This window comes from Pan paniscus, chromosome 23 (genome assembly GCF_029289425.2).
Source record: "Pan paniscus chromosome 23, NHGRI_mPanPan1-v2.0_pri, whole genome shotgun sequence".
NCBI classification, from domain to species: domain Eukaryota; kingdom Metazoa; phylum Chordata; class Mammalia; order Primates; family Hominidae; genus Pan; species Pan paniscus.
In genome coordinates this window covers 30,937,187-30,960,074 of record NC_085927.1, presented here as the reverse complement: position 1 = coordinate 30,960,074, position 22,888 = coordinate 30,937,187, and the positions used below count along the sequence as shown (strand labels likewise).

General features: G+C 55.4%; 1 protein-coding gene and 2 non-coding genes across 5 annotated transcripts; 2 read left to right on the top strand and 1 right to left on the bottom strand.

The window, feature by feature from the left end:
• Nucleotides 1-8,587: 8,587 nt before the first annotated feature.
• LOC117977433 (RIMS-binding protein 3A) lies at nucleotides 8,588-19,575 on the bottom strand. 3 transcript variants are annotated; one of them, XM_055105835.2, is made up of 2 exons: nucleotides 14,576-19,189; nucleotides 8,588-13,630 (listed from the first exon to the last, which is right to left on the bottom strand). In XM_055105835.2, exons 1-2 carry the CDS (start codon nucleotides 19,087-19,089, stop codon nucleotides 13,603-13,605), a joined length of 4,542 nt encoding a protein of 1,513 aa, XP_054961810.2. In that variant the 5' UTR covers nucleotides 19,090-19,189; the 3' UTR covers nucleotides 8,588-13,602. The 3 variants fall into 3 exon arrangements, with proteins under 3 accessions (XP_054961810.2, XP_054961811.2, XP_034804638.4); XM_055105836.2 differs by having other exon boundaries at nucleotides 8,588-13,704; nucleotides 14,576-19,175; XM_034948747.4 differs by having other exon boundaries at nucleotides 8,588-19,575.
• On the top strand, nucleotides 13,007-13,149 carry LOC117977527 (small Cajal body-specific RNA 17). The gene has a single exon (XR_004668708.2). It is a non-coding gene; the product is annotated as a small Cajal body-specific RNA 17 (non-coding RNA).
• Nucleotides 13,235-13,317, top strand: LOC117977526 (small Cajal body-specific RNA 18). The gene has a single exon (XR_004668707.1). It is a non-coding gene; the product is annotated as a small Cajal body-specific RNA 18 (non-coding RNA).
• Nucleotides 19,576-22,888: the final 3,313 nt, after the last annotated feature.

Sequence of the window (22,888 nt, the reverse complement as noted above, 5' to 3'; positions counted from 1 at the left end):
ATACAGATAATCCCAGCTACTCGGGAGTCTGAGGTGGGAGAATCACTTGAACTAGGGAGGCAGACGTTGCAGTGAGTTGAGATCATGCCACTGCACCCCAGGCTGGACAACAGCGCGAGACCTCGTCTTAAAGTAATTAATTAATTAATTAATAGAAATAAAATAGCAGATTTCAAAAATTTGTTCTCCCTGGCAGCGACCCAGTAAAGCTAGATCTGGGCGGAAGGTAATATGGAAATATAAAAACTACAGATTAGCAGGGATGGGAAGACCCGCCAGAAATGGGTTCATTTTGTGTCCTCATTCCCTCCGGATTCTCCGTGTGTCTAGTCCAAGATCTAACCACTATGATCTGCTTTCCTCATCCATTTGGGAATCAGGGCACCACCCCCTTGGGAGGCTTGAATGACATGAGGTTGAGCAGGCAGAGCACAGAACTCAGGCTCTGGTGAGCCCTGGTACAGTGACTATGATTGTTGTGTCATGTAGGAAGGGTCTGTTATTTTACCATTACCTGTTTTCAATAAAAACAGAAAGAAAACAAATATACAAAATACCCCCAAACAGTAAATTTCAGCTTCTTACTATGACAGCTAGATTTAGCATTTAACAGTATGCCCAAATTTGAATTTTGGATAAACAACCAATAATGCTTTAGTATAAGTATGTCCCGGCCGGGCGCAGTGGCTCACACCTGTAATCCCAGCCCTTTGGGAGGCCGAGGCGGGCGGATCACGAGGTCAGCAGATCAAGACCATCCTGGCTAACACGGTGAAACCCCGTCTCTACTAAAAATACAAAAAATTAGCCGGGCGCGGTGGCGGGCGCCTGTAGTCCCAGCTACTCGGGAGTCTGAGGCAGGAGAATGGCGTGAACCCCAGGAGGCGGAGCCTGCAGTGAGCTGAGATCGTGCCACTGCACTCCAGCCTGGGTGACAGCGAGACTCCGTCTCAAAAAAAAAAAAAAAAAAAGTATGTCCCATACAATATCACTTCTCACCTTCCCATATCCCAAGCTCAAGACACCTTATATACGCCATGATTTCCCCTGCCATCTCTGGGCATTCACACCAGGGCTCCTCCTGTCCAGGCCAGCCTTCTCCCTTCTCCCACCTGTGCCTGGTGAACAACTCAGTTCAGACATCATCTCTTGTAGGAAGTCTCCTGTGATCCCAGGCTAATCACCCTGATACAGTCCTGAAATACTGCTGAGCAGTTGGCATGAGGGCAGGAAGGCTTGGTCTTGTTCACTCTTGTATCCAGCTTATACATGGCACCAAGTAGGTTCTCAATTAAAAGTCAAATGAGGGGCCAGGTGCAGTGGCTCACGCCTGTAATCCCAGCACTTTAGGAGGCCAAGGCGGGTAGATCACCTGAGGTTGGGAGTTCGAGACCAGCCTGGCCAGCATGGTGAAACCCCATCTCTACTAAAAGTACAAAAATTAGCCAGACGTGGTGGCAGGCACCTGTAATTCCAGCTACTCGGGAAGCTGAGGCAGGAGAATCACTTGAACCCGGGAGGGAGAGGTTGCAGTGAGCCAAGATTGCGCCATTGCACTCCAGCCTGGGCAACAGAGCAAGACTCCATCTCAAAAAAAAAAAAAAAGTCAAATGAAGTCGGGCACAGTGGTTCGCGCCTGTAATCCCAGCACTTTGGGAGACTGAGGCAGGAGGATCACCTGAGGTCAGGAGTTCGAGACCAGCCTGGCCAACATGTGAAATCCTGTCTCCACTAAAAATACAAAAAAAAAAAAAAAAATAGCTGGGTGTGGTAATGCACGCCTGTAATCCCAGCTATTTGGGAAGCCGAGGCAGGAGAATTGCTTGAACCCAGGAGACAGAGGTAACAGTGAGGTGAGATCATGCAACTGCACTCCAGCCTGGGCTACAGAGCAAGACTCTGTCTCAAAAAAAAAAAAAAAAGTCAAATGAGACCACTCATGGTAGCTGGCGCCTATAATCCCAGCACTCTGGGAAGCCAAGGCGGGAGGATTGCTTGAGTCCAGGAGTTTGATACCAGCCTGGGCAACACAGTGACATCTCATCTCTACAAAAAATTTTTAAAATTAGCCGGGCATGGTGGCACTCGTCTATAGTACTAGCTACTTGGGAGGCTGAGGTGGGAGGATTGCTTGAGCCCAAGAATTCGAGGTTGCAGTGAGCTATACTTGCGCCATTGTACCATAGCTGGGCAACAGCCAGACGTGGCCTCAAAAAAAAAAAAAAAATTAGCCGGGCATGGTGGCATGCACCTATAGTCCCAGCTACTCAGAAGCTAAGACAGGAGGATCATTTGAGCCCAGGAATTTGACGCTGCAGTAAGCCAAGGTCACACCACTGCACTCCAGCCTGGGAGACTGAGTGAGACCCTGAGTCTAAAAAAAATAATAATAATAATGAAAATGAAAGTCAAATGAATGAGGCCAGGGCTGGTGGCTCATGCCTGTAATCCTAGCACTTTGGAAGGCTGAGGTGGGTGGGTCAGCTGAGCCCTGGAGTTACAGACCAGCCTGGGCAACATGGCGAAACCCTGTCTCTACAAATACAAAAAAGAAAAAAGCCAGGCCCATGGTGGTGAGTGCTTGAAGTCCCAGCTACTCAGGAGGGTGAGGTGGGAGAATAGCTTGAGCTCAGGAGGTCAAGGCTGCAGTGAGCTGAGATTGCATCACTGCAGCCTAGCCATGATGACAGGGCAAGACCCAGTAGAAAACCAAGGTTAGAGAGGTTAAGTCACCTGCCCAAGGTCCGTAGCTAACCTCAGACTCCAGCCCCTCAGACTGACATGAGCTCAGTTCACCCTCTTAGGAACACCATCTGAAGAATGCATCCCCAGCAAGCATATTCCCTATAGCAAAGGCCAGGCCTGTGATGGGTGCCCCGCTCCTCACCACACAGCTCCCTGTCAAGTCACCACTCCTTCACCCCTAGCAGAGCCAGGCACCTTGAGCCCAAGGGAGGCCACTCATGGAACTGTCATTCAACCAACAGGTGCTGACAGCAATGATGAGGTGGGCACTGGGCTAGTGAACAGCACAGATGTGTTCCCTGGCCTCAGAAGCCCACAGACTAAGGAGAAGATGACAGAATACTCACAAGGGTGCTGGGGCTGGGCAAAAAGGTGCAGGCTGCTTTGTCTGGTCATAAGAGGGGAACTGACTTCCCTGGTCTGAGGAGCCAGGGAAGGGGCCGTGCCCTTGCCATGCCCTCTGCCTGCCATACCTTGCTGTTCTTCAGTGCCTGCTCTAAGGTCACTCCTAGTGTGGTTTTCTCTGGCTGCTCTTTTTTTTTTTGAGACAGAGTCTCGCTTTGTCACCCAGGCTGGAGTGCACTGGCACCATCTTGGCTCACAGCAACCTCCGCCTCCTGAGTTCAAGTAATTCTCCTGTCTCAGCCTCCTGAGTAGCTGGGACTACAGGTGTGTACCACTACGCCCAGCTAATTTGTGTATTTTTAGTAGAGACGGGGTTTCACCATATTGGTTGGCCAGGATGGTCTCAATCTCTTGACCTCCGGATCAACTCCCCTTGGCCTCCCAAAGTACTGGGATTACAGGCGTGAGCCACCGCGCCCGGCCACTTGTTTTTTGGAGTCTCGCTCTGTCCCCCAGGCTGGAGTGCAGTGGCGCGATTTCAGCTCACTGCCAGCTCCGCCTCCCGGGTTCATGCCATTCTCCTACCTCAGCCTCCCGAGTAGCTGGGACTACAGGCGCCCGCCACCACGCCTGGCTAATTTTTTGTATTTTTAGTAGAGACGGGGTTTCACCCTGTTAGCCAGGATGGTCTTGATCTCCTGACCTTGTGATCCGCCCGCCTCGGCCTTCCAAAGTGCTGGGATTACAGGCTTGAGCCACCACGCCTGGCCTCTTTTTCTTTTTTTTCGAGACAGCTTCTCACTCTGTCGCCCCCAGGCTGGAGTGCAATGGCGCAATCTTGGCTCATTGCAACCTCTGCCTCCTGGGTTCAAGCAATTCTCTGCCTCAGCCTCCCGAGTAGCTGAGATTACAGGCGCCCACCACCACACCCGGCTCATTTTTGTGTTTTTAGTAGAGACAGGGTTTCACCATCTTGGCCAGACTGGTCCTAAACTCCTGACTTCATGATCCACCAGCCTCGGCCTCCCAAAGCGCTGGGATTACAGGCTTGAGCCACCACACCTGGCCATGCTCTTTCTTTTTTATTTGTATTTTTATCTGTTTTTTAGAGACAGGGTCTCACTCTGTCATCCAGGCTGGAGTGCAGTGGTGCAATCATAACTCACTGCAGCCTCAAACTCACAGGCTCAAGGGATCCTCCTGCCTCAGTCTCCCAAGCAGTTGGGACTACAGGTGTGCAGCACTATGCCCAGCTATTTTTTTTTTTTTTGAGACAGAGTCTCGCTCTGTCGCCCAGGCTGGAGTGCAGTGGTGCCATCTCGGCTCACTGCAACCTCTGCCTCCCGGGTTCAAGTGATTCTCTGCCTCAACCTCCTCAGTAGCTGGATTACAGGTACCTACCACCATGCGAAGCTAATTTTTGGTTTTTTTTTTTTTTTTTTTTGAGATGGAGTCTTGCTCTGTCACCCAGGCTGGAGTGCAGTGGCGCAATCTCGGCTCACTGCAAGCTCCACCTCTCAGGTTCACGCCATTCTCCTGCCTCAGCCTCCCGAGTAGCTGGGACTACAGGTGTCCGCCACCATGCCCGGCTAATTTTTTGTATTTTTAGTAGAGACGGGGTTTCACCGTGTTAGCCAGGATGGTCTCAATCTCCTGACCTCGTGATCCGCGTGCCTTGGCCTCCCAAAGTGCTGAGATTACAGGCGTGAGCCACTGTGCTCGGCCTAATTTTTGTATTTTCAGTAGAGACACGGTTTCACCATCTTGGCCAGGCTGGTCCTGAACTCTTGACCTCATGATCCACCGGCCTCGGCTTCCCAAAGTGTTGGGGTTATAGACGTGAGCCACCGTGTCTGGCCTGGCTCCACTTTCTTAGGGAGCTTTGCTTGCCCTCTGCTTGGGGTAGTTTGTGAATTCAGTGCTCTGTCTCTCCCAGGTCCTGGGTCTCCTGCTCCTGATCAATCTGCCACGTGCCATTTGATCTCAGAGTTGTCTCCACCATTAGACTGGCAGGGTCTGTTTTCTGGGGTCTGTGTGTAGGATACAGTGGCCCCAGGATGGGTAAAGGAGGGGACCCAGTTGTTCTTCTGTGATAGGTGGAGACAAGGGCCAGCAGGGCTGTTTCTCGGTGAAACCCATGGGGAGATAGTCGAACCAGGAACCAAATCCGGCCGGGCGCGGTGGCTCACGCCTGTAATCCCAGCACTTTAGGAGGCCGAGGTGGGCGGGTCACCTGAGTTCGGGAGTTGGAGACCAGCCTGACCAATATGGTGAAACCCCATCTCTACTAAAAAAAAAATATACATATATAACACGGTGAAACCCCGTTTCTACTAAAAATACAAAAAATTAGCTGGGCGTGTTGGCGGGCGCCTGTAGTCCCAGCTACTTGGGAGGCTGAGGCAGGAGAATGGCATGAACCTGGGAGGCGGAGCTTGCAGTGAGCCGAGATCGCGCCACTGCACTCCAACCTGGGAGACACAGCGAGACTCCGTCTCAAAAAAAAAAAAAAAAAAAAATATATATATATATATATACATATATATACAAAATTAGCCTGGCGTGGTGGCACATGCCTGTAATCCCAGCTACTCAGGAGGCTGAGGCAAGAGAATCACTTGAAACTGGGAGGCAGAGGTTGCGGTGAGCCAAGATTGCACCATTGCACTCCAGCCTGGGTGACAGAGACTCAGTCTCCAAAAAAAAAGTCCAAAAATTAAATTAAAAAAAAAATGCCGAGCTCAGTGGCTCACGCCTATGATCCTACCACTTTCAGAGGCCGAGGCGGGCACAGTGGCGCGTACCTGTAATCCCAGCTACTCGGGAGGCTGAGGCAGAAGAATCACTTGAACCCGGGAGGCAGAGGTTGCAGTGTGCTGAGATCGTGCCACTACACTCCAGTGTGGTGACAAAGCGAGACTTGGTCTCAAAAAAAAAAAAAAAAGTCCTGGCTGTGCCACTAGGCCAGATGCCCTAGAACTGACTTCTATGGACCTCAGTTTTCATACCTGTGAAATGGAACTCAGAGCCATATCTGCTTCATTGGGTTGTGTGAATGTGAGGTAGTTACAGGATGGAGCAGGCAGAAGGTCAGCACAGCCTCAGTGGTTGGAGGAGTGGGGGTCAAGTGGACAGAGAGGGTACCCCAGGGCCAGAGGTAGAGGCAAGGTGAAGCAATGCTTCATTTCCCTGCTGAGGTTCCTCTCTAGCAGTTTGGAGGTGGGGCAGGAGTGGAGAAAACACATCCCCTCCTCAATCTGGGCTGAGGAACAGGGTTCTTGAGGCACCAAGAACCTCTTTGGGGCTCTGGCTTGCCTCCTGTAGTGAAAGGGATGGGTTGTGTGCAATGAACTCACACCTGTAATCCCAACACTTTGGGAGACAGAGTCAGGAGGTCCAGAACAGCCTAGGCAACATAGCAAGACCCTGTTTCTACAAAAAACTTTTAAAAAAATTAGCCAGGCGTGGTGGTGGCACCTGTAGTCCCAGCTACTTGGGAGGCTGAGGTGGGAGGATTGCTTGAGCCTGGAGAGGTTGAGGCTGAAGTGAGCTATGATAGCACCACTGTACTCCAACCTGGGCAACAGAGTGAAACCCTGTGTCTAAAATAAAAAGAGGGCCTGGCGTGGTGGCTCACGCCTGTAATCCCAGCACTTTAGGAGGCCGAGGCAGGCAGATCACTCGAGGTCAGGAGTTCGAGACCAGCCTGGCCAACATGGTGAAACTCTGTCTCTACAGAAGTACAAAAATTATTCGGGCGTGGTGGCAGGCGCCTGTAATCCCAGCTGCTTGGGAGGCTGACCTGGGAGAATCTCTCAAACCTGGGAGGCAGAGGTTGCAGTGAGCTGAGATCACACCATTGCACTGCAGCCTGGGCAACAAGAGCGAAACTCCGTCTCAAAAAAAAAAAAAATAATAAAATAATAATAATAATAATAATAATAAAAAGAGGATGGGAGTGGACCAAGGCCTAATGGCATGGAATTTGCAAACTCTTCTCTCCCTAGTTTTCTTTGGGGAGCCTTCCTCCATCACCAGGGCCCAGCAGGGCCTCAGATGGCAGGGGGTGGGGGGGGCTACCCATATCCCTCATGGCCAAGATGCTAGGAAGCCCCTGAGCTGGGGCAACAGCCTCTGGTCACAGTCATGAGGGAGGCTGGGTGCAGTAGCGCTTATCTCGCCTGACCTTGTGGAGACTGACCACTCCCTCCTTCTGGAAAACGTTGCCCCCTGCCCTCTCCAAGGCCTCCTCCTTCTTACATCCCCTGGTCCTGGCTAGGGCCTCAGCACCCAGTTCTACTCCTTGACCCATCACCCTGTGGTGCTTTTGCCAGGCCCCAGCCCACAGCCATCTGCCAAACACCTCCCCCTGGAGTCCCTGCGGCGTCTCTGACTCAGCAGGTCTGTGCCTGCCCCTGCTGTTCCCCCCACCCAGTGGCTCTGCAGAGCACCCTGTTGCCCAAGCCCTGAGTGCTGGCCACTCCCAGGGCCTCGCCTTCCCCCACCACCAGCACCACCAATTTGAATTCCTATCTCTCCCTCTGGCCTCCTCCCTAGACCCAGGCCCTGCCCCAGGGTGGGGGAAGGAATCCTATAGATAAGGGCATTGGTCAAAGGGACACACCTGGGTTCAGGCCCCCAGCTCTGCCCCCAACCTGCTAAATGACCACACCCCTCTCCAAATCTGAGTTATTCCCTATGTAAAAGGGGGAAATAATTAAACTAGCTGGGTATGCTGTGCTGAGCAATATGTGAGCTCAGGAAAGGTCAGTTTTCCAGGGGAACTATGGCCGCTGAGAGCCTCAGTCTAGTGCTTCTCATTCACGAGCTGGTTGGTGCCTTTCCTAAGTTGGAAATGGGTTAATCCACAAATCCCGTTGCCTGGTCCATGCCAGGTCCAGGTACCTGCATTCAGGGTGCAGGGTGGAGTAAGACAGTCTGAAGGGAGAGGTAGCAGGATGAATGAGTAATTCCTGGGTGCGTTTTGGGATTATGCCTAAGGGCTGTCCGAGCACGTGGGAGGGGTAGCTAAATCCTGTAAGGGAGGGGAGAATGGGGAAGGCTGCCTGCAGGAGGTGGTGGAGGGTGCTTTCAAAGGATACCTGGGAGTGAGCTGGCTGTAGGCACAGGGCAGCTGGAAGGCCAATTTTAGGGAAGAGGAAATTGAGGCTGAAAGTCAAAAAACAAAGGAACGGCCTGAGGTCTCTCAACGGAGAAGTGAGTGGGCCAGGGTTCACATTCAGCCCCCACTCCATTCTCAGGCTGGGCAGGAAGGTACTTTGCCCTCAGGAGGGCACCTTCGACCCAAAGCACCCTGACCAAGAGGCTGTGCACCGTGGCAACCCTAAGACTGAGGCCCAGATCCTGGAGTTCCACCAAGGTAGGTACAACCAGCCAGGCCGTCAGTGACAGGAGGATTTACTGGGGCTTCTAGGGACCCCGTGAAAGGGCAAAAAGACGGCACAGAAGCCTGTGGATATCAGATATAGATAGTGAGGGCTAGGGCTTTATGGGGAGGGTGGATGGGCCCTGTGGGCGGGGGATGTTTAGGAGATCTTCCAAACAGAGCATTCCAGCCTGGGGGAACAACCCATTATAGACCCCACCCAGCACCGAAGACAGGGACAGGTGGGGCTGAGCCTGGAGGCTGGCAGGACCTGTGCGGCCGGCTGCGGTGTCAGCAATGCCACCATGTGTGGAACCCTCTGTGCCTAGGTTCCTGGAGCCAGCTCCACCTGGCAATGTGCTTTGTTTCACAAGACTAGAGTTGGCCCATCTTGTTCCGCCTCAGTGGAACACCTGACCTCCTGCACACCCCACCCAGCCTCCAAATTCAACTACCCCAGTAGTGAGACAGGGAGAGTAGGGTGTGACCAGAAGGTGGAATGAGATTAAAATAGGCTGCAGAGATATCTCCGAGCTTTTAAAAAGTCATTTCTTTCATATCGTGTTCTTGTGAAATCTTCTCCAGATTTTTTACAATGACTCTGAAATTGATCAGTTAGCCTCATCCTTTCAAAATCCATAGCCGCAGTGAGGGAGAGGGGGCAGGTCAGCTAGAGGTGGAGGGGGCAGATGGGCCAGAGGCGCCTGGGCAGGGGTGGATGGGGCCTGGACAGGCTTAGTGACCCTTGCACCAGAACTCTCCGGACACCGCCCCTTCGCCCACTCGTTAGGCTCCTCTGCCTTCGGGCCGGCTGGGCTGCCCATCCCCCCTCGTTCCCCTCCTGGGCAGGTCTGGACTGGACAGGTTTTGGGCCTCCAGGTCGTGCAGTCAGTCAGGGAAGGGGCCTGGTGCAGGCCACAGCCAGGCATCCACCTCCTTCCCAGCCCACCCCTACCCCCCAGCAGCCTGCCAACTTGCTAGACCTGTGCGGCCTTCCCTTCTGCTGAAAGTCTCCAGATTCTCAGGGCTCTGCACGGGGAGCCAAGCTGGGGCTTAGAACTGTGCTCCCTTGCCCCCACCCCCGACCTGTGCCCTCATCAGCTTTCTTTTTTTTTCTTTTTTCTTTTTTTTTTTGAGACACAGTCTCGCTCTGTTGCCCAGGCTGGAGTGCAGTGGTGCAATCTCAGCTCACTGCAACCTCTGCTTCCCGGGTTCAAGCAATTCTCCTGCCTCAGCCTCCTGAGTAGCTGGGAGTATAGGTGCGTGCCACCACACCCCGCTAATTTTTTGTATTTTTAGTAGAGACGGGGTTTCACCATGTTGGCCAGGATGGTCTCAATCTCCTGACTTCGTGATCCACCCGCCTCGGCCTCCCAAAGTGCCGGGATTACAGGCGTGAGCCACCGCGCCCGGCCTATTTTAAATTTTTTTTGTAGAGACAGACTCTCACCATGTTGCCTAGGCTTGTCTCGAACTCCTGGTCTCAAGTGATCCTCCCCCCTCTGCCTCCGCCGTAGCTGGGATTGCAGGCACAAGCCATGACGCCCCCCTTCTCATCAGCTGTCTGGGTCTTTCTCGGGGTCCTGACACCAGGCCAAGTGTTCTGCACGCCTGACCTGCTCAAAACAAAACCAGTTCTGCCACAGTCTGGGAAAATGAGGCTCAGAGAGGCCTTGCAGCTGTCTGTGAGCAGGCTGGCATTTGGATCCAGTGACTGGGTTCTGGAGCCCAGTGGCTCTGTGGCCCTGCCTCTCCAGCCTTATGCTTCTTTAAAACTGCCCATGGCCTCTGAAGTTGAGGATTTAGGGGAGCAGGGCTGCCAGAGGGGTGAAGAAGGAGATCTTTCTGTGGGTGGGTGTCAGAATGACCGGGCCTGACACTGGTCCCTGCTCCCCTGGAAGGACAGCCCCTCTCGGTTATGTGGGGGGTGGGCTGCCTAGGGTGCTCTGGGGAGAAGGGAGGGAGAGAATGGGGCTGGTCGGGTGGGGTGTGGATTCCAGGCCTGCTTGGTCAAAAAGATACAGTATTTCCTATTCCCCCTTACACTGGGCAGGCAGGTGTGGCCCAGGCAGCTCTGCCAGGTGTGCAGTCCCTGGAGAATGACCCTTAAGTGCACCTAGGCTGCCCCCTGGCGGCAGCATGAGGTCCTCCTCCCAGGACTTGTAACCGTCCCAGGGGGAGGAGGTCCACACCAGCTGATGGGTTGGCACCTGTCCCCAGTCCCTTTCTTCTTTCCTGTGCCACTGCTCCCAGAGTTGCCCAAAACACACGATCAGGTGCAGCGGCTTGAACGAAACCCTGTCTCTACGGAAAATACAAAAATTAGTCAGGCATGTTGGCTCATGCCTACAGTCCCAGCTACTTGGGAGGTTTAGGTGGGAGGATCAACAGCCCAGGAAGTCAAGGCCGCAGTGAGCAGTGAGCTGTGGTTGGGCCACTGTACTCCATACTGTAGCCTGGGTGACAGAGTGAGACCTTGTCTTTTTTTTTTTTTTTTTTGAGACGGAGTCTCACTGTGTCATCCAGGCTGGAGTGCAGTGGCGCGATCGGCTCACTGCAAGCTCCGCCTCCCGGGTTCATGCTATTCTTCTGCCTCAGCCTCCCGAGTAGCTGGGACTACAGGCGCCCCTCAGCCTCCTGAGTAGCTGGGACTACAGGCGCCCGCCACCACGCCCAGCTAATTTTTTTGTATTTTTAGTAGAGATGGGGTTTCACCATGTTAGCCAGGATGGTCTCGATCTCCTGACCTCGTGATCTGCCCACCTTGGCCTCCCAAAGTGCTGGGATTACAGGCGTGAGCCACCACGCCCGGCCTCTTGCAGTCATTTCTGATGACACCGGAGAAGGCAGTGTCCTTTCCTTATTGTCTCTTTTTTTTTTACCTGGGTATTCTGGAAGTGTCTTTCCTCTGACAGTGTTGTTGGACGTGGGGAAACAAAAGGGTATCAAAGAGAAGGAGAGAAGGATAAAGACCACCCCTCATTCCCGCCCTCCCAGAGGGGCAGCCTGGGGAGTCTATGGAGGAGGTGACTTTGAGCCATGATGTGACCTTAGATGAGGGGCCTCTCTGAGCCTCAGAAAGCTCTTCTGCAAAATGGGGCAAATAAAGAAATGCCCTCTGTGTGCAGTGGCTCAGGCCTGTAATCCCAGCACTTCGGGAGGCCAAGGCAGGAGAATCACTTGAGCGCAGGAGTTCCAGACCAGCCTGGGCAACATAGTGGGACCCCATCTCTACCAAAACATTTAAAAATTAGCCAGGCATCAGGTGTGGTGGCTCAGGCCTGTAATCCCAGCACTTTGGGAGGTTGAGGCAGACGGATTCCTTGAGCCCAGGAGTTTGAGACCAGCCTGGGCAACACAGTGAGACCCCTGCTTCTACACACACACCAAATTAGCCAGGTGTGGTGGTGCACATCTGTAGTCCCAGCTACTTGGGAGGCTGAGGTGAGAGAATCATTTGAGCCCTGAAGCTCAAGACTACAGTGAGCTGTGATTGTGCCACTGCCCTCCAGCCTGGGCAACAGACCAAGACTCTGTCTCAAAAAAAGGAAAGGGCCGGGCGCGGTGGCTCATGCTTGTAATCCCAGCACTTTGGGAGGCTGAGGCGGGCGGATCATGAGGTCAGGAGATTGAGACCATCCTAGCTAACACAGTGAAACCCCGTCTCTACTAAAAATACAAAAAAGTAGCCAGGCGTGGTGGCGGGCGCCTGTAGTCCCAGCTACTCAGGAGGCTGATGCAGGAGAATGGCGTGAACCCGGGAGGCAGAGTTTGCAGTGAACTGACATTGCACCACTGCACTCCAGCCTGGGCAACAGAGCAAGACTCCATCTCAAAAAAAAAACAAAAACAAAAAAAACGGAAAAGAAGGCCGGACGCAGTGGCTCACGCCTGTAATCCCAGCACTTTGGGAGGCTGAGGCGGGCGGATCATGAGGTCAGGAGTTTGAGACTAGTCTGGCCAACATAGTGAAACACTGTCTCTACTAAAAATACAAAAAATTAGCCAGGTGTAGTGGTGTGCACCTGTAATCCCAGCTACTCGGGAGGCTAGGGCAGGATAATTGTGTGAACCCAGGAGACGGAGGTTGCGGTGAGCCGAGATTGTGCCATTGCACTCCAGCCTGGGTGACAGTGCGAGACTCTGTCTCCAAAGAAAAAAAAAAAAAAGGAAAAGAAATGCCATCCCGAGGTGATCCCTCACAGGAAGTGACTCAGAAAAGCAGTGAGCTACGAAAGCTATCTGAATGAAGCAAGATCGTCATCTGGGAGACACTGACTACCCACTCCTAGCAAAGGGCTCAGCAGCACATGGCCTCCCTGCGGGGATGCCCTCGGGGAAGATGTGGCCCAGAGGAGTTTTTTGGGCCTTGCTCCTCAGTCCTGGCTCTTAGTAGGACCCTCTGCAGCCAAACTAGCATATCCTGAGCCAGGCTGACCTTAAAAAGTAAGCATTCAGGGCCTAGGGACCTTGGGCAAAGCAGAGAAGCTGGTGTCAGATGAGGTGCAGCAGGTACAGTAGGATAAGGTGTTCTCAGGTCCCCAGTGCAGCCCCAAGATGAGCCTGCAGTATTTTCCTTATATGATCTGGTCCTACTGTGGGCAGCGCTGCTGCCGAGAGCCTGAGAGGATTATGAAAACATGGCAACGGAAGTGAGGCCAGGGGACACAGCATGGGGGCATGAGGAGCAGGGGACAGCGGGTGGGGCTAGAGGACAGGGAGGTTTAGGGAGGCCTCTGCTGCTGTGATTGTGAGCCCCAGCCAATGATGACGTGGCCACCGCACAATCTGGGTTCTGGGAACCATGTGATGGAATGTGTTCTGGGAATAGACTGCAGCCAGGAAACAAAAAGCAGAAGGGTGCACCCTCCCTTCCTCAGCCAGGAAAACATTTCTGTAGCCCTTGCGGACCCAATGCGCAGAAGCGAGAGGGAGGAAAGCCAGGCTCATGTTTCCTTGGTTGTGCTTCAACTTCTAAAATATGTTTTTTCTATGAACATTTTAATGAGGGGTTGGACATAAGACAGAAAAATAACATTCTGAGAGCTCGTTTGGTGGCTCTAGCAGGGGAGCGCAGCTACTCTTATCCTCTTGACTGAAGACCGATCGTCCTCTATCGGGGATGGTCATCCTCTTCCATTGAGTGCACAGCTTCTGGAGGGACGCACATGGAGTGGTGAGGGAGGAAGGGGATACCCGCCTAGTCAGCCAGATCAGCCGAATCAACCCTGATGATCAATGGGGTGACACATGTCGCAGCCAGATCACCCTCACATCCCAAAAATAACATTCAGATTGCTTTTTTTTTTTTTTTAAGATGTAGACTTTTCTTGAGACTTTCGTATAAGGCAATGGACAGATACCCTTAACCTCCCAGAGAAAACACACATTGGCCACAGAAAAAGGCGCTTCTCCGTATACCTGCCATAGTTATCAGCAACTTTGAAATGGCTTCTCAGACTCTCAGGGGTTGGCTTGTTGTGTTTGCTTTTGCAAATAACTCAGGCTTAAGTCCTGCTACTTTCAGAGCCTAGGGGACGCTTAAGGACTACCATCAGTTTAACACAGTGGCACTTGGAGCACATGCTACTTATGGTGGTGAGGAGGGGTGCTGGTGTGAGGGTCTGAACGCTTGCTTCTCCTCTGGCAGGGTGTGAGCAGCCAGAGGCCACTACCTGGGCAAGGATGCTTGCTCAGTGTCCATGGAGGGACATGTGATCCAGCAGGTGGGCAGGAACCAGGCCCCTGTGGCCGCCCAACTCTCCATAATAGAATCCTTGGTCATCCATGGGCCCGTAAACCATGACCACGTCTCCTGCCCTCAGCGCCAGCCTGCCCTTCCCCTGGCCCCCCATTTGCCCATCCCCAGGATCATAGTCCAGAGCTGCTATCATGATCTTTGGAGTCCACAGTGGGAGTCTCTTGGAGTTCCCCTGGAGCACCAGGGTGGAACCCTGGGGGATGGTGAGCCCCTGAAAGTCCTCGAGGTGGGCCACAGAAGGCAGGTGCCCTTGGGCCGGAGAACGCCACCTCCTATCAGTCTGCTCTGTCCCCACCTCCATCTCAGCCACTAGGCGCCCAGGGATATTGCCCACTTGCCTGTTGCACGCGCTGAGGTAGAAATCATGGGTGTCCTGAGAGCCCCACACTCTTAGCAACTGCCTTTTCTGGAAGACCAGCTCCTCCTCTGCAGCCTTGAGGTTGGCAGACATCACCAGGGGGTTGTAATCAGAGAGGGCCACAAAGACCCTGGCTGGAGTGTTGGTCCCCGTCCCCAGCTGTTGGGGGCCACCCCTGGGCATCTTGATGACTTTGGCGGATGGAGCTGGACACAGTGCCGAGCTGGGCTCATGGAGCTGGCACCCTCTCTTGACCCCCAGAGCTTGTCCTTGCCTGCTGTGGGGCTCAGGCTCCCTCCTCTCCTCTCGCCTCTCTGTGCCCCACAGATCCAAGCACAGTGCCTCCTGCTCCTCCTTCAAAATGTTATGGAAGTCAGATGCATACTGTTGGCTGGCGCCCAGCTGGGGAGGTGTGAACCCTTGGGCATCTTGCTTTTGCCGAAGTACCCTCTCAAGGGCAGGCTTTTCCTGACACGGTTCTTTCCTGGGCCCACACTCGGTGCGTAGATGGATGAATCCTGGAGCAGGGCTTTTGCTGGTGCCCATGTGCTGGTAGCAATTTTCCTTCTCCCCAGGCTGCTCACTGACCGAAGGTGGCCTGTGGTTCTGGGGACTCTTCTGAAAGAGCAGGTCCTTTCTACAGCCCTCCCAGGCCTCTGCAAGCTCCTGGGCTTGGCTGCCAGCCCCTGAACTCGGACATTCTCCTTCCGAGCCCAGGTTGGACACTGGGGATTGCCTCCTTGGGGGTTCTTCAAAGAATGCTTCTAGGAACTTGGCCTGGGGCTCCCCGCAGCTTCCAGGGTTGTGGGGGCTGGCCTTGGCACTCAGAGGAGCCAGTGCCAGCTTCTGGGGGCAGACGGGGAAGGTGACTCTGTAGGTGGATGGGTCGCCACAAGTGTAGCTAAAGGGTGGAGTCTCTGGCCATCGGTGACACATGAAGAAGTCCTCGGGGATCTGAGCCGGCACTGAATCCAGGGACTCACCACAGAGTGACATGGTTCTCACTGAGACCTTCTGCCACATGAGGGGCACTTGTAGCTGGGAGAATTCCAATAGGGTGCTCCCAGCAGTGGCATTGGCGACCTCACAAACCTTAAGCCCATCTGCATACACAGCATAACCGGTGACCTGGACTCCATTGGAGGACCCAGCTGAGTCAATGGTCACAGGGAGCCAGCTGACCACCAGGACACCTGGCGAGGCATGGCGCTCCACCAGCACATCCAGCGGTGGGTGGGGAGGTCCTGCCAAGAGTGTGTCGAAGGTGACGGTGGAGGACATAGTTCCCCAATACACCTGCAGCAAGTCCCATGGCAGCCGCACCTCCACCCGCGCCCGGTAGTGCGTGCCGGGGCACAGGCCCTGGAAGGTGTAGCAGCTCACGCCCGCTGGGGTCAGGGCATGCTCTCGGTCATCAAGATATACCACATGGGGGTGGCGGTGGCTGCTGTAGACCCAGGTGATGTTGGCTGATGTGGCTGTGACATTCTGCAGGTGTAGCTGCATGGGAGCCATACAGAGCACCCCTTTGGTCCCCAGAAGGGGTCTGGAGAGGCTCTGCTTCCCCATGCTCTGCAGCAAGCCCAGCTGGCAGGCTTCCATCTTGGTATCCAGGATCTCTGTTGCTACTTCTGTCTTGGAGCCCACCCTGACCATCTGGCACAGCCCTCTGTCCACCACTCCCTGGGCTTTCCCAGATAATAAGCTGTCTTCCTCCAGAGCTTCATCCTGCCCCGCTGGGAGTTGATTGGGGCCAAGATCAGGGGATTTGGCAGGCAGGCAGCCTGGGATGTAGCTGTCCGGAATCTGCTGCACGAAGTTGGAGGGCACCAGCCCCCGCCGGCCATCCTCAAGCTCCCCCTCATAGAAGCCATCCTCATCCATGTCCCCGAAGATATATATGTAGTCCCCAGCTGTGAGGGGCAGCTCACCCTCAGGGTGATCATTGGGCCCCTCAAATGGGTTGTAGTTATACTGAGCCATGAAGATCTTGAGCTTGGGGGCAGCAGGAGCCGCCGAGCCCCCCATTTCCAGGGCCAGGGACACGCTGTCAGGCTCCAGGTCATCCACCTCACTGGCTGTGTCCCTGTCCAGAGTAGGGGAGGACGGCACGGTGGCCCACATCGACCCCTCAGAGGAGGAGTTTGACTGGGAGCTGGTTTTCTTGGACAGAGGTTGGCTGGCAGGGACTGTCTCTGAAACTTGGGGGACACTGGCTGACTCCCCAAGGGCAACTGGGCTCTCCTCGAGGGAGGCTTCCCTTTTCTCCTGTATGTCTCTGTTGGGCTGTGACACTGCGTAGTCTTCAGGCCGTGCCTGGAACTTGGGCCTTCTGCTACCTTTAACTTGGGACTCCGGCATTTGACTGGTCTCCCAGGGCTGTTCAGGAGGGTGACCAGGCCGACACTGGGGCGCCTGTATCTCCTTCCAGGAAGCATGGAGGTCACACAGGGCCTTCTGCGGGTCGCGTTGCAGCTGCTGCTGCCTGTCCTGCCCGCGCGCCGCCTGCTGCAGCAGCTGTTCGGCGATCAAGCCGGAGGCATCGCGCTCTTGACACGCGCGGCCCAGGTGGCCGCGCACTTCGCTATTCTCAGCCTCCACCTTCCGCACCCAGTCGGTCTTGGCCTGCAGCCGCCCATTCTCCTCCGCCAGCCAGGCGTTTTTGAGCAGCGCCGCCTGCAGCTGTGTCTCGGCCTCCTGGCCACGTCGCCGCGCCGGGGCCGCCTGCGCGCCCAGCTCCTGGCACTCGCCCCGCCGCTGGTCCAGCTCGTGCTCCAGCGCCAGCATCTGCCGTCGCACCTCCTCGCAGGTTGCGCTCTGGCCGCCCGCCTCGGGCCAAGCGCCACCGTTGCCCTGCTGAAGCATCAGCTGCCTCTGCAGGCGCAGCACTTCCCGCTGGGACTCGCGCTGCAGGCGGTCTAAGTCTCTGACGTTGAGCCACTGGGTGCAGGGGCCGCCCCTTCCAGTATGCAGGTCGCTGCAGGGACCCGAGGCGACACGCGCCTGCAGGAGGTGGCACTCCTGCCGCAGCTCTTCGATCTGCTTGTCCTTGGCCAGCGGCGCGCTCGCCTGCTCCGACAGGTCCCGAGCGCGCTGGCGGGCAAAGACTTGGCATAGCTCCAGGCCGGCGCAACTCTCGCCGGGTATAGGCGCGCTCACGGCCCGGAGGTTGGTCTCCTGCAGCTTGCGGGCGCGGTCAGCTAGGCGCCACGCGAGCTCGGTCAGCTCCGCGCGCTTTACCTTGAGCCGCTTCACCTTCTCGTCTGCCTGGTAGGGGCAGCCTGCACGCCGCAGCTGCTTGTTCTCCTCTTGCAGGGTATAACAACGGCGCGCCAGCACCCACAACGCCTTGGCCAGCAGCCAGTCCAGCTTTATCAGCTCTTGGTGGCCCAGGCCAGGGGGTGAGGGAGTCAGGACTTCGCAGGGCTGGCTCTCAGAGCCTTCTCCTCCCTGGGGGTTGCTGAGTTTCCTGTGGGCTGATGGTGGTGGTGGCGGCGGGAGTGGCGATGGTGGCGGCGAGAGCCTCCGGGAGCCAGGGGTGGAGGTGTCTGGTGAGGAGGGCCGCTCCTCGGATTTGGAGGCCTTGGGGAGGCTCCGGGTGCTGTCAAGCGAGCGGGAACACGCAGGTGCGAAGCAATCAAGGGAGCTGGCGTGCGTGGAGAGCAGGCCGTCTGGGGAGCTGGAGCACGCAGAGGACACCAGGTCTAGCGAGCGGGAGCGCACACCGACTTCAGCACTCAGGCTGTCTGGAGATCCGAGTTGACAGGCGGGTTTGGGGGCGTGGCAAGAGCCGCTGGAGGTCTGGGGCAGCGGTTCTTCCAAGGAATGCACAGCTTGGGGGTCCGGTGATCCCGACAAAGCCGGGTGCCCGCGGAAGTGCGCCAGGATGTACTTGAGGAAGAGCTGGCGCTCCACCTCCAGCGCCGCCTGCAGATAGCGGATGCGTGCCGCCTGCTCGCCGTCTGTCTGCCAGCGAAGCTGCGCCAACACTTCCTGTAGGCGACAGCGGCACTGCGCCGCGGAAACCTCGGACGCCCCCGGGCGGCTACAGTGGCCGCGGTTCACCAGCTCCTCGGCCAGCTGACGCTGCAGCTCCCGGGCTTGGCGCACCACGCCATCGCGCTCCCTGTGCAGCAGCTGCTGCAGCTGCCGCTGCTCGGCCTCCTTCCAGCGCAGCAGCTGCCGGATCTCGGCCTCACGTTCCCGCTGCATCTCCTCTTGCAGCTGCCGCAACTCCCGGCTGCGCTGTGCCTCCCACTTGGAGCGCAGATGGTCAGCCAGCTGCCGCCGCTCCCGCTCGGCCTCCTCACGCAGCTGGCGCTCCCGGGCAGCGAAGCGCCGCCGTTCCGCCCGCCAGCCTGCCCGCTCCGCCTCCAGCTCCCCCCGTAGCTTCTCCAGCTCCCGCCTCTGGTTCTCCAGCACTGCCGCCGCCGGGCTGGACCAGCCCGGCTTCTTGGGCGACGCGCCCAAGGGGCTGGGCGAGTCCTTGGCCATTGCGGCCGCGGCCCGGCTGGTCTCCAGACTTCGCCTGGCAGGCCTCAGCTCGCCAACGGCCGCCGCCGACCGCCCGGCGCGCCCCTTCCGGCGCCCCCTGGGGGTCTCCGCGTGCCCCTTCCGCCTCTTGGCATGTTCCCCCGCCTCGTGCCGCGGGATGTCTGGTCCAGGCGCCTCTCCACCTGGCAAGGCCAGGGCTGGACTCCCACACCCCTGCTCAAACTGGCCCATGTCCCTTCCAGGATGCACGGGGGCTTTTCCGGTTCCTACACTTTTCCTGCTTCTAGCACCAAGTCCCTTGTGACCCTCCCCAGGCACCCTCCCAGGCACTGTGCAGTCCCAAGCAGGCCGCGGTGCCCTGAGGGAAGTCTGGGCTGCTGCTCCTGTACTTGGAGAAAGGGGCAGGGTGTGTGTGTTAAGGCCACCCATGGGGTGTGGGCATACCTGGTCGTGGGTTCAGGTGGTGTATTTGGGTCAGGTGGCTGGAAAATGCAGCAGGATAGGCCTCAACTTGGCTAGACCTGGACTCCCCAGGACCCTTCAGCCCCCTAACAGCCCTGATCACCCAGCTGGTCATCCACCTTTTGGGGAAAGGATGTACCTGATACACATTTGTGTTACTGGGCAGAGTCGGCTCAGAGGAGGTGTAAGCGAAAAGACCCTCCCCAGCAAGGTGGCATAGGGACCCAGGGCCAGATAGGCATGAGGGGCACTGCCCAAACTGGCCATCTGGCCTGTCTACCTCCCACATCCAGGTACCACCTGGTGACAAACGCTGGAGCCCCAGTGTCTGGGCTACTCATTGGCATCTTAGGTAGAGGCCTCAGGATGGGCCAGGAGTGAGGGTGAGGGTGAGGCTTCAGCAGAAATGTTGGAGGCATCCTGAGCTGCAGAAGAAACACACACACACACACACACACACACACACACACACAGAGCTGCAGAAGAAACATACACACACACACACACACACTGAGCTGAAGGAATACACACATACACTGAGCTGCAGAAGAAACATACATACACACACTGAACTAAAGAAATACACACACACACACACACACACACACACACACAGCCTCTCTGACTGGTGGCCACCTGTGTGGCTTGGGAGCTAAGAAGCCCTGCTTCAGTCTGGCTCCTCTTTGCCCTTCCTGTCTGCTCCTGGTGCCAAGTGGCTTTTGGGAGACATGGATGGACACCTGATACCTGGCAGTCTGCATCGAGACATTGATTTTTTTTTTTTTTTTTGAGATGGGGCCTCACTCTGTCGCCAGGCTGGAGTGCAGTGGCGCAATCTTGGCTCATTGCAACCTCTACCTTCCACATTCAAGAGATTCTCCTGCCTCAGCCTCCCAAGTAGCTGGGATTACAGGCTTGAGCCACCATGCCCAGCTAATTTTTTGTACTTTTTAGTAGAGACAGGGTTTCAGTATGTTGGCCAGGATGGTCTTGAACTTCTGACCTCAAGTGATCCACTCGCCTCGGCCTCTTAAAGTGCTGCGATTACAGGCATGAGCCACTGTGCCCGACAAGACCTTGATATTGAAGTCACATCAGAGGCCCCTTTGCTTCTTGGTCTGTCGTGTCTCCCTGTCCCCAGGAAGCACCTGGGACCTCTCACAACTGCTGTGTTCACTCAGCTTATGGCCCTCCTTTACAACACTCAAGTTTTTCAAATCAGTTTCCCCAGAACCCACAGAACATGCCTTTAGGCAGTGTCAAGTAACAAGAACATCGGGAATTATGGCTGCAGATGTTCTTTTTTTTTTTTTTTTTTTTTTTTTTTTTTTTGAGATGGAGTCTCGCTCTGTTGCCCAGGCTGGAGTGCAGTGGCGCAATCTCTGCTCACTGCAAGCTCCGCCTCCTGAGTTCACGCCATTCTCCTGCCTCAGCCTCTCAAGTAGCTGGGACTACAGGCGCCCGCCACCACGCCTGGCTAATTTTTTTGTATTTTCAGTAGAGATGGGGTTTCACCATGTTAACCAGGATGGTCTCGATCTCCTGACCTTGTGATCTGCCCGCCTCGGCCTCACAAAGTGCTGGGATTACAGGCGTGAGCCACCGCGCATGGCCCTTTATTTTATTTTATTTTTGAGACAGAGTTTTGCTCTGTCACCAGGCTGGCATGCAGTGGCACGATTTCGGCTCACTGCAACCTCCGACTCCCTCGTTCAAGTGATTCTCCTGCCTCAGCCTCCTGAGTAGCTGGGATTACAGGCATGCACCACCACGCCCAGCTAATTTTTGTATTTTTAATAGAGACGGGGTTTCATCATGTTGGCCAGGATGATTTCGATCTCCTGACCTTGTGATCCTGCCACTTTGGCCTCCCAAAATGGTGGGATTACAGGCATGAGCCACCGTGCCCAGCCCAGATGTTCTTTATGAGAGGTGAGGCAGATGTAGTGTGTATGTGAGAGGAAGGGGAGGTGAGATGCAGGGATGGCCTTAGCCTTGAACTGGTGCTGGGCTCCTGGACATGGTAGCCACAGGGAGGACTATCTTGAGAGAATCTTCATCACAGCCCTGTTTTATGGAAGAGAACCTGAGGCTCTGTGAGAGCCACTGGCTTGCCAGGGCACATGGGCAACTGAGGCAGAGCTGGTGGGTGGGGTTTCACAGCCTGGATGCCCTGCTGCAGTCTCCAGTAGGGCCTCAACTGTCAGGTCAGGAGGGCAGGCTGGGCCGGGCATGGTGGCACAGACCTGTAATCCCAGCCCTTTGGGTGACCAGGGTGGGAGGATCACTTGAGCCCAGGAACTCAAGACCTGCCTGAGCATCATAGAGAGACCCTGTCTCTACAAAAAAAATTTTAGCTGGGCGTGCTGGTGCATGCCTGTAGTGCCAGCTACCCAGGAGGCTGAGATGGGAGGGTCACTTAAGCCCGGGAGTTTGAGACTAGCCTGGGCAACAGAGTGAGCGAGACCCAGTCTGCATTTCCAGCTGAGATGAAATGATTGCTTGAGCCTGCAAGGTGAGGTCAAAGTCGCAATGAGCTGTGATGGCACCACTGCACTCCAGCCTGGGCAACAGAGCAAGACTGTCTCAAAAAAAAAAAAAAGCCGGGTGCGGTGGCTCACTCCTGTAATCCCAGCACTTTGGGAGGCCAAGGCAGGCGGATCACGAGGTCAGGAGATAGAGACCATCCTGGCTAACATGGTGAAACCCCGTCTCTACTAAAAATACAAAAAATTAGCCATTAGCCAGGCGTGGTGGCGGGCACCTGTAGTCTCACTTATTTGGGAGGCCGAGGCAGGAGAATGACATGAACTCAGGAGATGGAGCTTGCAGTGGGCCGAGATCCCGCCACTGCACTCCAGCCTGGGCGACAGAGCGAGACTCCATCTCAAAAATAAAAATAAAAATAAAGAGAGTAGGCTGTCACCAAGAAAAAGGACACTGGGGTGGATGGGTCTCTGGGAACCCCACAGTTACCATCCAGCAGCTGCCCCAAAGTATGTCAAAAGCATTCGGGAATGTTGGTTGAGTGGATGAGCAAAGCCAGGCTTCCCCAGGGCTGGGTTTCTGCCATCCTTGTTCTCATCATGTTGTGCAGTGATTGTCCAGTGACCTGCCTGTCACCCCCATCAACTCTGATCTTGGGGAGAGCAGAAGCCATGTTTTCCCTTGTCCCTATTGCATCCCTGCATGTGACTTAGCACATCACTGGTGCCCAAGACATATGAGAATGAGTTGCAGGGAGGCAGGAGTCCCTGCATGAGCTCACCATGCTGCTGCCTTCTCCAGGTTCAACTTTCTCACCTATTAAATGAAAGAGATGGTTTCTTTTTTTTTC

Coding starts and splice junctions, on each gene's coding strand:
- LOC117977433 (XM_034948747.4), bottom strand. CDS start 19,518: ATGGGTGGCCTTAACACACACACCCTGCCCCTTTCTCCAAGTACAGGA.